The sequence below is a fragment of the Mauremys reevesii genome, linkage group 13 (assembly GCF_016161935.1).
Source record: "Mauremys reevesii isolate NIE-2019 linkage group 13, ASM1616193v1, whole genome shotgun sequence".
NCBI lineage: Eukaryota > Metazoa > Chordata > Testudines > Geoemydidae > Mauremys > Mauremys reevesii.
The window spans coordinates 24457535-24474844 of NC_052635.1; the positions used below are offsets into that span (position 1 = coordinate 24457535).

General features: G+C 51.1%; 1 protein-coding gene across 6 annotated transcripts in view; it reads left to right on the forward strand.

Annotated features, from left to right (window-relative positions):
* The window catches only part of TP53INP2 (tumor protein p53 inducible nuclear protein 2), a 57650-nt gene that overhangs the window by 27871 nt on the left and 12469 nt on the right, over positions 1–17310 (forward strand). For 5 of the 6 annotated variants that reach the window (XM_039499464.1, XM_039499463.1, XM_039499465.1 and 2 more), the window contains 3 exons: positions 839–1216; positions 13751–13789; positions 13961–14093. In XM_039499464.1, coding sequence (XP_039355398.1) covers positions 1093–1216; positions 13751–13789; positions 13961–14093 — 296 coding nt within the window. In that variant the 5' untranslated portion in view covers positions 839–1092. The remainder of the gene's footprint in view (positions 1–838; positions 1217–13750; positions 13790–13960; positions 14094–17310) is intronic. The other variant, XM_039499466.1, reaches the window with a different exon arrangement.

Here is a 17310-nt window from a genome sequence, read left to right on the forward strand (position 1 = left end):
CCGTGGGGGAAAGGGATAGAGGGTGGCCTGGTCATTTTCAAAGCCTTTTGGTGTCCTGCTTCTGAACAGACGAAGCAGCACTGACTTAACCTGGGAAAGTCGGTTCTCATGTGTTTTCCAGCCCGGCTCTACAGTCATGAGTGCATCATGTGCTCCGTGTGACCATCTGAATGCTTGAGTGTTTGTCCAGTCCAGCCCCTTCGCCCATCCCTAGTTTTTCATAATAATATTTGGCACAATATCATAGTTTTCACCCTTCGATCTCACAACACTTTTCACAGATGGGCAAGTGTCAACATCCCCATTTTACAGAGGGGAAACTGAGGCACAGCAAGGGACAGTGACTTGCCCGAGGTCACTAGAGTACTAGAACCTGGGTCTCCTGACATACAATCTGCTCATCTCTTAGTCCTTATTTAGTGCCGGAGACCTAGCCTGCACTTTGCAAACTCCGTGCGAGCGCCAGTGCTAAGTTGGTTTGTTTGCTTTCGAGGAAAACAAGTCAAAATGAATAAAAGCAAAGGGGGGTGAGAGGAAGGTCATTGCCTGAGGCACGGGGAGGGGAAGGGAAACGCTGAGTGAACTCGGCATTGCAGGAGGTGTCTGGGTGGTAAGAGTGACGCTGTCAGAGATCAAGGGGGCTGCGGCAGCCAGTCCTGAGGTCTGTGCTTTCCCCAGCACACAGTACCCTATAAAAAGAGAATGGTTGCAGCGACTTGTCCTTGAGATCCACATCAGGGTTTCCTCTCCCTCCTCCCTGCAGCCCATCTGAATCCCTCGTGATGCAGGAGACTCTGGCTTTCCACAGGGCATGAATGAATTTCTCCTTTCTTCACAGGCCTTTGCACTGAAGCCAAGTGAAGAACCTCATGATTGCACTATACATAACTTGACTCAGCTAAGCTTTCGCTAGGAAAGAAGGGGTTCCTGCCCTTCGGAAGGACTCGTCCACCCAGACAGGACTCTGAAGTGTCACTCTCCCACCTGGCACCCACCAGCAACGTCCATCTCCGTGCTCTGAGGCAGGCACACGACGCTGGGTTTTCCTTCTCTCTTCCCATCAAAGCTCACCTTGGAAACCATTCCCCAGCCATGTTCCAACGCCTCACCAGCCTCTTCTTCAGTGACAGCAGCACACCTGAAGGCCTGGAGGAACCCAAACCCTTTGTGTCTGAGGAGGAGGAAGAGGATGGATGGCTCATTATTGACCTTCCAGGTGAGAAAAGCAGAGGGCGGGGGGAGTGGGGCCACCGCTTAGAAGGCCTCTTGTTTCACCATAGGCCTAATGATGAGTGAATCAGTTCAGATAAAATCCATCCCTTCCCACCCCTGCATCTGAAGCTTTGACCGAAGCCCCAGCTGAATCTTCAAGGTTCTGGAGGGTCTGGTTAACTGCCCCCCACGCCCCATTATTAGCTTTCATCCTCACTCTTCTTCTGGCCAAGGCAGGTCCCGCTTCCAGGTCAGTGAGAGGAAGGGTGGTCCAGCGGTTAGCGTGCTAGCATAGGATTTGGGAGGTCTGGGTTCAAGCCCCTGCTCCCCCACAGACTTCCTGTGTGACCTTGAGCAAGTCACTTAGTCTCTCTGTGCCTCAGGCTGCCAGGCGTGTTGCGTGGCTAGCTAAATATTGTGAGATGCTGTGGTGACGGGGGCCACACATGTGCTGGAGAAAGCCGACGGGCAGTGGAGGGGAAGCTTGCACTGCTGCTGTCTGTGCTACATCTGGTCTATGGAAAAGCAAAACACCTAGTTTCCTTCATGGCAAAAGTACTTTAGGTTGGTACCATGGTGGTTCCCGTCACTACCGCTCATGGTAGTGACGCTGCAGCCCTTGGGGCTCTGGTACCCCCAGAGACTTTGAGGATTACACGGCTGTGAGCCTAGGACCTTGCGATGTGTCTCCTTTGCAGTGCCTGAAGGGGGGGTTGAAGGAGATGAGGGGAATTTCACCCAACACATGTGCTCTGAGTATGCAGGTTTCTCTCCCTAGCTGCCCTGCCCCACTATCCCTCCATTGGTTATAAATCATCTGGAGGCTAGTGCTGCAGGAGCTATTTCCAGGGAGTGTGAGGAGGGGAGACCTTCAGGTTCTCATCTGGAGGGCAGCCGGGAGCTGGGGATCAAGCCCACTAAAGCTGACAGTGCCACACGCCACTGGCTCCTGGTTTGTTTGCTTGGAGAGTTCCTAGCCCAGCAGCAAATGGCTCACGCAGAGCCCATCCTCCCTGCCGTGTCTGAATTGCAAAGCAAGAGGCTGGAGTTATGCTTCTAACGTTGCTGCCAAGCCAAACACGATGAATCTGGAATCAGTCATTCAATCGCTCTCCTAAACTGACCTAACCAAGAGCAACAATCTGGGTTGGACACTCTGCAGCTGGGTCATTGCGGGATGTGCAAGGGATTGCTGCAAGCTCTCAGTGGCGCTACCATCACAGAGAGCAAGAGCATGCGTGCAAAGTGCCAAGGGCTCTCTCACCCGTGCTGGGGATACCCAGAAAGCATTTTCAGGTTAGTATCTCGCCTGAAGGATGAACATACAAAGGATTCTGAAACCCATCCAGAAATCGAGGCCCCCACTAATTCACATACAAATCAATTGGGCAAAGTTTCTGAGGTATTAACTTTACTGTATGATGAGCCCTCCGTCGTGTATAATCTGATTTAAAAGGTTACAGAAGATCTCTTTACGTTCCTTTAATCAAAGAGTATTTTACCCTGGTCACCTAACGCAAACTCACTTGGCACTTACTTGTTTGTGGACTGTTCTCCCAGAGTTGGGAACAGACATGAAGGATACGCAGAATGCCCATCCTCCCCCATAATCCCTTTTAAAAGCAATGTCTTATTGAAGGCTAACGTCTCCCAGGCCTTTCACTTCGTATTGCTTTGTTCATTTAATAAGACTCAAATTTGAAGATTTGAAAATACCGTTGTTTTTGCCAATATGCTTGTTTTTTACTCTACTTTCATTTTCCAAGACTATTCTCACTGGGCCGGTGGGAGGGAAGCACGATTTAAGAATGGATAGAAAGTCTGGCTGCACCCCGCAGTTAGAGTTTATATATTTTATCTAAGCCTCTTAATTAAATTGTTGTGCCCAGAGCAAATTGTGCACACAAATGAGTAGGGTGCAAACACCGACCTGCCTAATTTGTGGGTAAAAACGGGTGTCTAAGAGCTGCCAGCGGCCCGGGTAGTTTCTTATAGGCACAACATTGTGAGCTCTGCCGGTCGCTGGTCCCGCGGCTCCGGTGGACCTCCTGCAGACGTGCCTGCGGAGGGTCAGCTGGTCCCGCGGCTCCGGTGGACCTCCCGCAGGCATGCCTGCAGATGCTCCACCGGCCCCTCCGCAGTCATGCCTGTGGGAGGTCCACCGGGGCCGCCTGCCGCCCTCCCGCGGGACGCCGCCCCAAGCGCGCACTTGGCGTGCTGGGGTCTGGAGCCGGCCCTGTTTGGAAGACATACATTCTTACACTTACCCTTCAGCATAGCGTCAGCACTAGAAGTGTACCACAAAACCATATATATGATCTATGAACATATTAATGGTGTTGAAAACCTCAATGGATGACATCATCATCCGGGGCTCAATGTAAAAGGACTTCAGGAAGTCCTACAGCTGCAAACCTCAAACTAAACAGGGAGAAATGTGTTTTAGGGGTTACAGAACTGACTTTTGTTGGGGATGTTATTTCCAATGAAGGTGTAAAACTTGATAAGAGGAAGATTTCAGCCATTGAAATGATGCCACATCCCCAGTCAAAGAAAGATGTCCAGCAGTTCCTGGGAATGGTTAATTATCTTGCAATGTTCATACTTAATCTGTCTACCAAAGCACCAGCTTTGAGAAAACTCCTAGAGAATAAAAATGAATGGTTTGGGGGTGCCATCATGGGAAGGTTTAAAACAACAACTGATACAAGAACCAGTGTTGAAGTTCTATGCACCAGAAAGGCCTATTAAAATCTCAGAAGATGCTTCACTGTCTGGGTTAGGTGCCATGATTTTACAGACGTATGAGGATTGTTGGCAACCAGCGGCATATGCATCCCAATCACTGACTGAGGCAGAAACCAGATATGCACAGATTGAGAAGGAGCTTTTAGGAATATTGTTTGCCTGGGAGAGATTCAATCAGTATATTTATGGACAGACAGTGGAAGTTGAAATGGACCATAAGCCCTTGATCGAGTTATTTAGCAAACCACTAAATGACTGTACCTTAAGGATTCAAAGAATGACGATAAAGCTGCAAAAGTATGATTTGATTGTGACCTACATGCCTGGTAAATTCATGTTCACTGCAGAAGCACTTTCCAGAGCAGTGACTCCCACGAAACCAGAGAAGACTTTAGAGACAGAGATGCAAATCTATGTAGATCTGATTATAAAGTCAGTTCCCATAGCTAACAGGAAACTGCGACAAATAAGAGAGGAAACCGAGAACGATGAATCATTGGGGCTATTAAAAGAAGTGATAGTTAGAGGGTAGCCTGAAAAAATAAGGAGTTGCTGTCCAAGCATAAGAGATTATTGCAACTGCAGACATGAACTTGCTCTGCTAGAGGGGGTGATTTTCAAGGGCAGTAAGGTTGTAGTTCCAATGAACCTCCGAAAAGAAATGGTACAGACGATCTACGAGGGTCATTTATGAATTGTTAAGTGCAAACTACAAGCACGAGAAGTGCTGTATTGGCCACGGCTCAATCACGACATTACTACTATGGTAGGAAACTGCTTTTCCTGCTTGAAATACAAGCCATGCCAACCAGCAGAGTCACTGAGACCTCATCCAGTTCCACAAAGGCCTTATGAGAAGGTTGGCACTGACTTATTTACCTGGCAATTAAAGGATTAGTTAATAGTCACAGATTATTATTCTCTGTATCCAGCAATTTGCTCCCTGCACTGTACCAATAGTAAGTCAGTGATAGCCAGCATGAAGGGAATCTTCTCCAGACATGGAATTCCAGTTGAAATCTTTAGTGATAATGAGCTGCAGTTTTCCAATGCAGATTTTAGGCCATTTGTTATAAATTGGACTTTTCATCACAAAACATCAAGTCCAAATTATCCCCCATCAGATGGGCTTGTGGAAAGGTCTATACCAGGGGTCTCAAACATGCGGCCTGCGGGGCTATTTCCTGCAGCCTGCCAAGTGGCCTGTCCTCATCCTCCCCCCCTTGGCCTACCTCCAGGCCAAGGTAAATTCATGATGGCAAACTATAGCCACAGGATTGCCCCCCTCGAGCCCTGCACCGCTCCCTGAAGCGGCTGGTATCTTGTCCCTGCAGCCGGGGGGAGGAGGAGACAGGGGGCTCCGTAGCCAATGGGAGCTTTGGGGGAGGTATCTGGAGGCGCAGCAGTGCGGAGCCCTGCGTTCCCCTCCCCAAGGGGCCACAGAGACATGGTACGAGCTACGTCCCGTAGCGGAGTGGGGGTGGGGCCGGGGCCGCCAGCCTGTCCTGGCCCTAGCCCTGGTGTGTGCCACTGCCACCCCGGAGCCTGAAGCTCTCCTGCACCCTGTCCCCCAACTCCCTGCCCTGACCCCACTGCTGCACCCCACACCCCAATCCCCTTCCCTGAACCCCCTGCTGCATCCCATACCCCTTCTGCACCCCAATCCCCTTCCCTGAGCCCCCTGCCTGCACCCCAACCGCCTGCTGCACCCCAACTCCCTGCACCGAGACCCCTGCCTGAACCGCAACCCCCTGCTGCACCCGAACCCCCCACCCTGAGCCCCCTGCCGCACCCCACATCCCAACCCCCTGCACTGAGCCGCCTGCTGCATCCCACACCCCTTCTGCACCCTGAGCCCCCTGCCTGCACCCCAGCCCCCTGCTGCCCCTCAACTCCCTGCCCTGAGCCCCCACCACACCCCTCATGCACCCTCTGGGGGCAAGGAGGGGGCGGAGTTGGGGTGGGGATTTCAGGGAAGGGGTTGGAATGGGGGCAGGGAAGGGGTGGGAAGAGGCGGGGCCTCATGGAAGGGGTGGAGTGGGGGCAGGGCCGGGGGCAGCGAGGGGTGGGTGTGTCAGTGATGCGGCCCTTGGGCCAATGAACTAGCCCTCGTGTGGCCCTTGTGGTCATTTGAGTTTGAGACCTCTGGTCTATACGGACAGTAAAGAACCTTATGAAAAAGGCTTTTGACAGCGGGGCTGATCTGTATAAAGCTTTACTGGTTTACCAAAATACACCTCGGGGGAATGGCTCTTCTCCAGCTCAGCTGTTAATGGGAAGAAGGATCCGGTCTAATTTACCAGTCACTGATAATTTACTGAAATCTCATAACGATGAAACCATACGGAAGATGAAAGAAAATCAGAAGGAGAAGCAGAAATTTTATTTTGACAAAAGGGCCCTCCCCTCTCCTAACCCAGGCGAGAGAGTGTGCCTGAGAAATCATACCGCTAGTGAGGCCAAAGGGGTACCATTAAAGAACAGCTGCATCCAAGGTCTTATGTGTTCCAGACAGACCAGGGGGACACATTTTGACAGTAATCGAAGGGATCTAAGAGTAATCCCAGAAAGTTCCAAAACATTGACTGTCAATGTGGACTCTGGCATTTCCCAGCTGACTGGAGTCCCGACTCCTGGCCCTGCCCCCTATCCTGCTTTAACCACTAAATCCCACTCCCTTCTCAAAGCCAGGAGTCCTGGCTCCCTCGCATGCTCTTACCATGAGACCTCACTCCCCTCCCAGAGCTAGGGATATAACCCAGGTGTCCTGGCTCCCAGCCCCCTGCTCTAACCACTTAACATCACTCCCCCACCCCAGAGCTTTGGATAGAACCCAGGAGTCCTGCTCCCAGTCCTGCATTCTAACCAATAGACCCCCACTCCCCTTCCTACACCGAAACTGGAACCCAGGAGTCCTGACTGCGATTGCCCTCACAATGGGACATGCTGCCTCACTTCACAGGGGGGAGGAATAGCTCAGTGGCTTGAGCATTGGCCTGCTAAACCCAGGGTTGTGAGTTCAATCCTTGCATCCAAAGAAGTGGGTATTCACCCACAAAAGCTTATGCTGTAAAATGTCTGTTAGTCTATAAGGTGCCACAGGATTCTTTGTTGCTTTTACAATCCTTGAGGGGGCCACTTAGGGATCTAGGGCAAAAATCAGTACTTGGTCCTCCTAGCAAAAGCAGGGGGCTGGACTCAATGACCTTTCAAGGTCAGTTCTAGGAGATAGGTATATTATATTATTATGATCATTTATTATCAATGGAGGAAGGAGAAACAGGCTAAGAGCAAGAGAACAACTCAGACGCTAATGAAAAGCTCATAGACTTTAAGGTCAGAAGGGACCATTATGATCAAGCTGATACTGAGAAGATTGGAGAAGGAGATGAAACATCCTGAAAGACTCAGAGACTTGCTAACCTGCTGGGAGAAGGGGTATTTGTGGAAAGTGAGTGGTAAAGACTCACTCCAGAGTGATGTGCTGGTAACCTCTCCTCTCTAGGTAGTTGACACATTGGTTTATGGAAATGAACTAGATGGGTTGAGAATTTTATGCATGTGTTATTAGATAGTCATTAGCTGTTTATATATATGCATATAAGAGCTATTTTTTTAAGAGGGAAGATGTAGATATGTTTGTGGAAGATTATAATTTAGAGACACTCCCTCTTAAGGGACAGTATTATGAATAGAGGAATTTAGAGATGTGCCCTGGAAGCTGGGGTTGAGAACCCAGTGTAGCTGTGCACAGCAGTTCACCAAAGAAGCTCTCTAGTTTATTCTGTTAAAAGTTTTATTCCTTTCTCATTCATTGGTTTGTTGTTTAATGAATCCCAAGGTCATTACATGCATCAGCTGATCTCTGTCAGGATGGTGCACAGTGGAGGCGTCTCAGAAACCACTCCCCCGGAAGCTCTGGCACTGCCCACTGTCAGAGACAGGTTACAGGGCTAGATGGACCATTGGTCTGATGCAATATGGCACCTCTTGTGTTCTTATGAAGATCCCCTTGAAGTGAAACTATTCCCAACACTGCTTTAGGCCGTCCAATGTCTGGCAGCCATTTGCTGCAGGGTTTGGGAATAGTTTCACTTCTAAGGCCCTTTTGTTCCCCTAGAAGTGAAAGTGAAACTATTCCCAACACAGCTTCACGCCAATGCTGCTGTGTCTAGGTCAGGGGTGGGATCCTTGTCCCCTGATCGTCCCCTCCCGAGACCCCCTGCCCCATCCGCTGCCCAGGGACCCCACCCCCTAGCCAACTCCCCCTGCTTCCTGACTGCCCTGACCCCTATCCACACCCCTGCCCCCTTGCAGGCCCCTGGGACTCCCACGCCTATCCAACCCCCACCCCTGTTCCCCATCCCCTGACCGTCCCCCCCACATCCAACCGCCCGCTGCTGTCTGTCCCTGACTGCCTCCCGGGACTCCCCACCCCCTTACTGTGCCGCCGCGCTGCCTGGCAGGGGCGGTGGGCCAGAGCACTGAGGCTGCGGGGGAGAGGGGACAGCAGGGGAGGGGCTGGGGGCTAGCCTCCCCAGCTGGGAGCTCGGGGCCAGGCAGGACGGTCCCGCAGGCCGGATGTGGCTCACGGGCGTAGTTTGCTCACCTCTGGTCTAGGTGATAACACTGAGTGGCACTTAGAGATTGCTTTTCAAGGTTTACCACTTTCAGCCCTGATCAGGGGCCCTTCTGCAGACAGCAATTAGCAGCAGCAGGTCAGTGTAGATGGGGCGTCTCCATCTTAATTTAAATAGTTTGTGCCTTTTCATTTCGGGGGTAGATTAGCTCACTCAGCCATTTGCAATGACAGCTTAGGACCCTTTGCTTACAACTTAAGCAGAGAACTTGAGCAAACAACCTTCTGTGCCCTGCCTTTCTATTCTTGCCGCTGCCTCGGCAGCCTCTGTTTTTTTACCACAGTCACTCTTCCTTTTCAGATATTTTTAGATATCCTGGAAAGAGACTAAGAATAAAGCTACCAGCTGGTACAAGAGCAAGTCCTGGTTGTTTTATCACCAGGACACCCTTTGCGTGATGGAAGGAGACCGAAGAGATCTAGTCTCTCTAACCGTGGGCTAGACCCTTGGGATCAGGTGTTGCACCTCCCTCGGAAGTCTTGGGCTGGCCTCGCTCTTATGAAGGTGCCCAGGTGGTGGTGATGGGTCTAAAAGTCACAGCATGGATGAGACTTTAACCTTCTCTCCTAGTTTTTTTAGCAAGCACTGGCACTTGACACAGAAACAAGCTGGAATAGGGCAACCAGATTTTTCCAAGCAAGAAACTGGGCTACATGTCTTTGGAAGGAGGAGACAGTGCAGTGCATGGCCAGGAGAGCGTTCCTGGGGAATCAAGAGGGGGTACATGGGATGGTGGTGGGCGAGGACTAACTGGGAGGCTGGTCTGGCCTGAAAATGCCAGATGATTCCTTGGTTCTGCGGGATGTCTGGTGACTCATTGGGTGGAGGAGGTCAGGTCTGCAGCGTGAGATGTCTGGCTGTGGGGAGGTCTCTGGGGCACCCAAGCTCAGCCACCCTGCTGAGAGTGTCTCTAGCTCAGCTGACCAGCAGCTCCTTCAGGTAGCCTAAGCCTGTGATGGTTTACAGGGATGGGGGAATGTTAGATTTTGTCAAACTGACAGAAACTCCAAGACAGGCCCTGAATCCCCACTTGTCAGGCGCATGCATGCATGCCCTAAACAGTCCCCTTAACAACCAGCTGTCGATGTCATGTGGGCCACAGCCTTCCTTCCTGAACCCCACCACTGGTCCCTTGCATATAAATCCATGGTATGCCCATATCTTGAATACTATGTGCAGATGTGGTCGCCCCATCTCAAAAAAGACATATTGGAATTGGAAAAGGTTCACAAAAGGGCAACAAAAATGATTATGGGTATGGAACTGCTGCTGTATGAGGAGAGATTAATAAGACTGGGACTTTTCAGCTTGGAAAAGAGACGACTAAGGGAGGATATGATTGAGGTGTGGAGAAAGTAAATAGGGAAGTTTTATTTACTCCTCCTCATAACACAAGAGCTAGGAGTCACCAAATTAAATTAATAGGCAGCAGGTTTAAAACAACCAAAAGGAAGTATTTTTTCACACAATGCCCAGTCAACCTGTGGAACTCCTTGCCAGAAGATGTTGTGAAGGTCAAGACTATAACAGGGTTCAAAAAAGAACTAGATAAGTTCATGGAGGATAGGTCCATCAATGGCTATTAGCCAGGATAGGCAGGGATGGCGTCACTTGATGATGACCTGTTCTGTTAATTCCCTCTGGGGCACCTGGCATTGGCCACTGTTGGAAGACAGGATACTGGGCTAGATGGACCTTTGATCTGACCCAGTAGGGCCGTTCTTATGCATCACAGGCTGAGGAGTTTTTCCTCTGCATTGTGCCTGCCAGTCAGGGATCTATTTATTCCAGCCCTCTCCTGGAGACTGGAGTTATGCAAAACACTTGAAGGCTAAGCTGGCCAGGTCCACCCTGTGAGCTAAAACTGTAACGACAAAGGCCCAATAAGCCACCTACATAGGGTTAAATGTTACTCACATCTTTGTCCCTCATTCGCTGCCGTGTGTGTGTGCCGGGTCACTTAGCTAGAGCATTTCAATGGGTCCCTCCTTTCCTCCTCCAGCCCCAACCTGGGGTTGGCTCTGTGAGATCCTCACACAACTGATGAACCAATTGGACCCTGAGAGTCCAGGCCCAGCTTTCAGAGGGGGTTAGATGTAGCAGCCAGTAGCGAATTGGGGCAGACATGAGAGCAGCAGTAGGCAGCTTGAGCCAGGATGGACAGAAGCGTCTTCAAGCTTCAGTGGGGATAGGAGGGGGAAGAAGAATCTATTGGGGTAGGTGGGGAGAGAGGAAAGCTTGTGGCTGGGTATGCTGCCTCCTAAACACGCTTCATGGCCCGGAGTGGCTATGCTGCATCGTGCCTCAGTTTCCCATTCTGCTCAGGGCCCTTTAAGAATTCCACACAGTCCAAAAAATTAAAACAAAATTCCTCTGCTCGGCTTCTACTTTGCTGAGCCCAAATAAACACTTTTCCACCCAGACTCAGGCTGGACCCAGTTTCCCCTACCTGAGGGTCTGTTGTCTGTAGTTCTCCACCATCATGCCCCGCTGAGGCGTGTCACAGGCCTTCTCCCCCAGGCTGTGCCGATTCACATAGGTTCCTGATCCTGGAGAGGAGCCTTCTTCACCCCAACATCAGAGGCTGTCTCTTCCTGCTCTCTGAGCTGCTGGAGGCTACACCCCGCACCTTCCCTCTTCTCCAGCTTCTCGCTGTCTCCCCCTGGCTGTCCACAAGCCTCTGTTTGTCTAACCCTCCCATCCTGGTTTAATCATGTGACCGTCTCTCACATGACTGAATTCGTTCTCTCCACCTGGGGCAGCGAATCAGCTGTGTCACAGGTGGGCTAAGCCCTCTCTCCCTTTAAAGGGCCAGCCACCCTGTCACAGGTTGGGAAAGGAGGCATGAAAAGGCTGTGCAAAAGCAGAGTCCTCAATGCCCATGACCTGGCAGGATCATGCACATGGTGCTAGTTGCCCAACCTGAATGGCTGAGTACCACAAGCGCCAAACCATAGGCCATTCTGATCTATGTGCTCAGTGAAAACTGCAGCTCTCCTGGGAATTTTAGGTTCCCCTTCCACCTCCTGGCACAGTTACACTTATCGCCTGTCTGGAAGGAAGCCTCCATGGGAACCCAAGTGCTTGGTGGATCAGAGGCTCGTTTAGCCAGATCCTCCCCTCTTCTCCCAGTTACACAATTGGCTCAAGCAGTAGATGTTCCGAGAAGTAAAGAAAAACAAGCAACCCAAACCACTCCAAACTTGTCTTTGTGTCACTAAATAATCTCCAGCCGGGCCTCTCGACAACTAGTAATAGCCCAATAGCCAGGGACCGGGAGAATGACTCCCTGCTCTATGGAAGTCTAATTCTGGACCAGCGTAACCCCTTTGGAAATATGTCCCCTGAAATGAAGTCTCTCATTGGCTGCGCTCTCCCAGCCCAAACGCCATCGCCCCTTTCGTCCTGTCTCATGAACAACTGACCCGGCATTTTGTTAAATGATCCTTTTCTCAGAATTTAAAAAAAGGATGATGCCTAGTGAGGCTCTCCAGGCCTTTTACAACTCCCTGTAAGGAAAGAGTTATTCCGCCCTTTGTACAGAAGGAAAAATGGAGGCACAAAAGGTTTAAGTCCTTTGCCAAATGTCGCACAGGAAGTTAGTGGCAAAACAGAGGATAGCAGCCAGGATTTTGATTTAGACTTTGCTTTGCTTTAACCACTTCTCCACACTGCCTCCCAGTATTATGATGATCATCCATGAAATTCATGCTGGCCTGAAAGAAATTAATACTTAGCACCTATAGAGCACTTTTCATCCATCGCTCTCCAAGCACTCTACAAAGGAGGCTACGGGTTATAACCACGCCTGACAGCTGGCAGAGAGATGAATGGTCTTTCCCAAGGTCACCTCGTGATTCAGTGACAAGCTGTAAATCCGGGTCTCAGCTCTCTCAGCCCACACTGGACCACAGTTGCTCACTGTAGGCAGATGCATCATTGATGGGACTAATTGAAACCATCAGTGTCAAAGTAGCGATGGAAAGTCTGCCCAGCACTTTGTGCTTTCATATTTCTTCCTTCCCTTTGTCTTGCTGCAGACACACATGCTGCTCAGGTTTCACTCACACCCCAACCCGCAGAGGGGTCGAACACTAGACTGCACAAATAGATCTTTCCTCAGGGCTCCCCCTTCACTAGACCAGTGACCACGAGGCCAGAAGGACTCGCCCTTCACTAGAGCAGCCTGAAGCACACCGAGGAGCTCAGCGGAGGTCAGAGCAGTCCTGACTGAACCTAGCTGTAACAACATCTTCCTCTGCTATAACACAGCCAATATCAGAGTGAGGGAGCCCTGGAATCACACTCTTCCACCTGAGCTGCAAGAAACTGATGACAAGAAACTGGGAGAGGAACTAACAGATTCTGAGCAGCTCCGCAAATTATGGCACGGCTGCCATTTAGGCTTAGGAAGGCCCCATCAGTGTCACAGCTATGAGGAGGTCCGGGGCCCTGGTTAAAACACAGTGCTCAGTTACAGTGTTGGCCACATACGCTTAGACAGTCCAGGTTTAGAATCCAGTTCCAATACGCCGTTAACCTCCACCTCCACCACCAGTAACCAGCTCAGGGAGCCCGCGCATTGGAAGGGAATCCCCTGTCTCGAGCCTAGTCCTTTGGAATGCTCCGCTTGGCCACAGGAAGGCGGAAGCAGCCCTGCAGGGATGTTTCCTCCTGACTCCTGCCAGTCTGCGATTGGGTTAGGTGGGGTGGACAGAGCACATCTGTCCGGGAGAAAAGCACAAGCGAGACCCGTCCCCGGTGCTTTTCCCTGTCGGGGCTCTCACCATTCTTAGCGGTCCCTCGGGCACGCGGCTGCTTGGCTGAATCGCCCCTTGAGGTGGCCGCGCTGTGCTGGTGTTTTTATTTTGCATGGTGGTTTATACTTCAGTAAAGGTTTTATCGATTGAAAAGAAAGAAAACAATAATGCTGTTGGGGTGTCATTTTTACTAATAATGCCCCCTTTTTCTCCCCCCTTTCCCCCTCCCCTCCCCACCCACCGTATATTGTATGTGTGTGTGTCTCTCTGCTTCTTTATTCTTCCCCCTGCTTGCCCCCCCTGCCCTGCCCCCGCTCTGCATGGCTTCAAACGACCGTGGTTTTTTTGGCTGCTCCCACCTTGTGGATGGTGGCTCTTGTCTCTCATTAGCTAGTTACACTTCAGCCCCCAGCGAAGAGCAGCGGGTAGGTGAGAGGGATTCCGTTTGCACTTCCCAGGCCTGTCCTGGGTCCCCCCCACCTACCACTTCGTCGCCCCACTCACTCAGTGACTGTGTCGGCAGGCCCGTGCCCTCCCAGGCTGACCCCTGCTTGATGGACGAGAGTTGGTTTGTCACCCCTCCCCCCTGTTTTACTGCAGAAGGCCCCAGCCCCGTCAGGTTGGAGAGCAGCCCCATGGAGGACCTCTTGATCGAACACCCCAGCATGTCCGTCTACGTCACCAGCAGCATTGTGGTGGAAAGGGAGAGCCCTGACGAACCGATCAGTGAAGGGTGAGTCCAGCCTGGGACGCTGCGGATAGTACTAATAGTATGTGGTGTGTCTGTAGCCCATGGCAAAGGCAGACAGGTATCATCATCTCTGCTTTCCAGCTAGGGAGGCAGAGGAATGGAGGCATTAAGAGACTAGCCCAAGGTCTCACTGCAAATCAGTGGCAGAGCTGGGGTTAGAGCTGCAGTTTGGGGGGACAGGCCTTGCCCAGTGGCTAGATATCCAGGCAATGCCATCTGGCCAAAACACTAAAGAGAGACTTTCATATTAAGGGTGGGGGGACAGTCCGTGGTCTCTACAGCCTTGTCTCCCAGGGAATGTTCTTTCCTTATAACATTAATTTTTGGCACCCATAAAAGGATTTTTGTTTTGCTTTTTTCATCCGGGATCCTATCCCGCTTTCATTCATTGGCTTCGGAAGTGAGCAAACTCTGCGCTGGAAAGAGTTGATATGGGCTAAGATTCATGTGGGTGCCTCTCTATTTCGGATTAATTACACCGGTCCTGGCAGTTCTCCCACTGCTGTCCCACGTTGCATAGCTTCATGCCTGGACTGGCTTGTCTGTTTCCCTGCCTGCTCTCTATTGCTCTGGAGGCACCTTGACTGGCTGTCCTCTCCCTGTTTAACGGGCACCCTGGCATGCGCCTCTACAATTTCAGCTTGTGAAGAGTTTACAAAGTCAGAGTCACATACCAAACCATGTCCTGTGTTTCCACATGGACCTGTCAGGAGGGCCTGGACTTCTCGCTTTCTGGGGAGAGGAGCATGTCCAGGACCTTCTGCACAGCAGTAATGGAATGCCAAGACCTGGCAGAGCAAATGCAGGAGATGGGGCACCCCTGGGACATGCCCAGCACAGCGGGAAAGCAAAGGAGCCCTGCTATCATGGACCAATGCAGACTATCCCATATTCATAGTGGTGAACGCTCCACAGTAATCAACTTGGCCTTGCTATTGATGAACTCAGAGGATTGGTGTGGTGGCCAGGAATAGGCACATGGGTCCCATCCATGCCTCCTATACAATTTTGGGAACCCTCCATTCACCCTAATAATTGATCTACCCACAGCAGCCTGACAGGTAGCAATCGAGACTGGCAAGCTTCTAGATGTTGGTGACCCCACACTTCTCTGCGCTGAGGGCAGCTCTCCTGTTGGTGTTCCACTGCTGCAGCTCTGGAGTGAACTCCACACAGATCTCCCAGGAAGGAGCCTTCCCACATCCTGAAGTGCTGCCATCACCAGTTCTCCATTACTATCCTGTCCCACCAGTCAATGCTGTAACATTGTTAGCAGGTCACTGGCCAAGTTGTCAGGATTGTCCTCCCTGCTTCCTGGGGAGTTAATGGTAGAAACCAACGTGAAGCATCCTGATATGTCCCCCATGTCCCATTATGTTGTGATCACGGGCAGTTTAACTTGCATCTTTACTGTGGGGCTTCTTGATCTCCCCATCCCTTCCCTGTGGAGCTCAAGAACAAAGAGCGTGCCATCTGGTTATGGACTGCGCTCCTGATCATCTTGATGATGGATGGACGTGTTTGATGTCCCTGGATGATGCTGCCATGATAGAGTGGCTACATCACTTACCCAACAACTCATTCATTCTGCACTCAGAAGCCATACACCAGAAGTAGTAGTCGGGGTAGTTCGCCAAGCCGACAAGCAGAGCTTAGTCCAGTGAACTCACTCCAGGAAAGGGTCGTACAGAAATAACTGTTCAGTTTCATCCTCCTCCTCTAGCCATATTGACACAGCATCACTGTGCATGAATGATTCCACTTTATCCCCAAGTGCCCCTTGCACCTGGGTACCCTAGCGCCTTGCTTACCATCACTTCCCCTCTCAGCCCTCGAAGGACTCCATGACAGGCTGTCTTGCCTCAATCATATCCCTTGCCCCTTGGGGCAAGTTTATTACAAACAGTGAAAATAATCCAGAGCAAAAGTCCTCAAACATAGTCCATTTATCACCCCAGTGCACCTAGTCCATTGACACAACACACTGCGCTCTGGCATCTTCCACAATGCCTGGGCTCTTCAGAGGTCCTCTCCTGTCCTTCTGCCAGGACACCCTTCCAGCTGGAGTGCAACTCTGCTCTTCCCAGTGCGAAGTCCCTCTTCCCCCCACTGACTTCTCAGCTGGGAGTTCGTCCTCATCCGGGGAACATTCATTATCCCCCTATTTCACTAACCTCTCAGGCAAGCCAGCAGGGAGATGCTTCCACTGTTCCCTTGAGTCCTCTGGCTCCAGTTCTCCAGCAAGGAGATGTCAGCTGGTAATCTGCTCCCTTGCCTTCCCCAAGGACCTCCGACAGCTGCCTTCAGAGATCTCCTCCATGATCCTTATTAGCCCCAGGTGCTGCTCTGCCCTCTGAACTGGCCAAAGGTAGAGCACCTGTTTTGGCACAGGGGGACTGGACCTGCTTCATTTAAAGGGGCCAGCCCTCCTGTGACACTGCAACTGTCTCCTAACCCATCCAAAGCTACCTGGCTGTGTGGCTGCCCATACGTGTGTGGAGCAGTTTGTTCGTATTAATGACAGTCAGGGTCACGGCCCTCAGCAGTGCTTCCTCCACACTGCCGGACAGGACTTTGTAAATAGTGCTTGCTCTCAAACAAGGGACAAATTACGGGATGCTAGGAAGGGAATCATGGGAGTTTGTTCATTTGAGCCCGAATTCCAGTAGGTTCCAATAGACACCCCACAATGCACTGCAAGAAAAAGCCCAGAATGCTGGGCCCCTAGGAGCAGAACGTTGCACCGGGGTATCTGTTCAGAATGGTGCGCAGCTGTTTCCAGAAAGTACAGAGCTTTGTGAAGGGAGTGATTGAGAAGGGAAGCAGCTTAAGATGGCGTAGACAACGCAGTATGGGCACACTCTTTCAGTCATACCACCGGTATTGTTACAGCAGAAAACCAGACACTGAAAAAACGATCCTGTGGCAATAAGGCTTTGGAGTGGACTTGGCTCCACTCACCTTTCACTGGTGTCTTGGAATTTACCACATTGGCTCTTTTAGGCAAGATATTTTTTGGCTTTTCCTCCTCATCTACGTCTCCTTCGCCCTGGTCCTGCAGTGCAGTTCTAGTTCTGAGCGCAAAATCCTCCAGTCTGGAATGCTGTTCTTCCTGCAAATTGAGCTCTCCTGGGCACCGAACCGTCCTCTCCCCCCCCCCCACTCTCCAAGGCAGAAAAATAACCCCAGAGAGGGGACC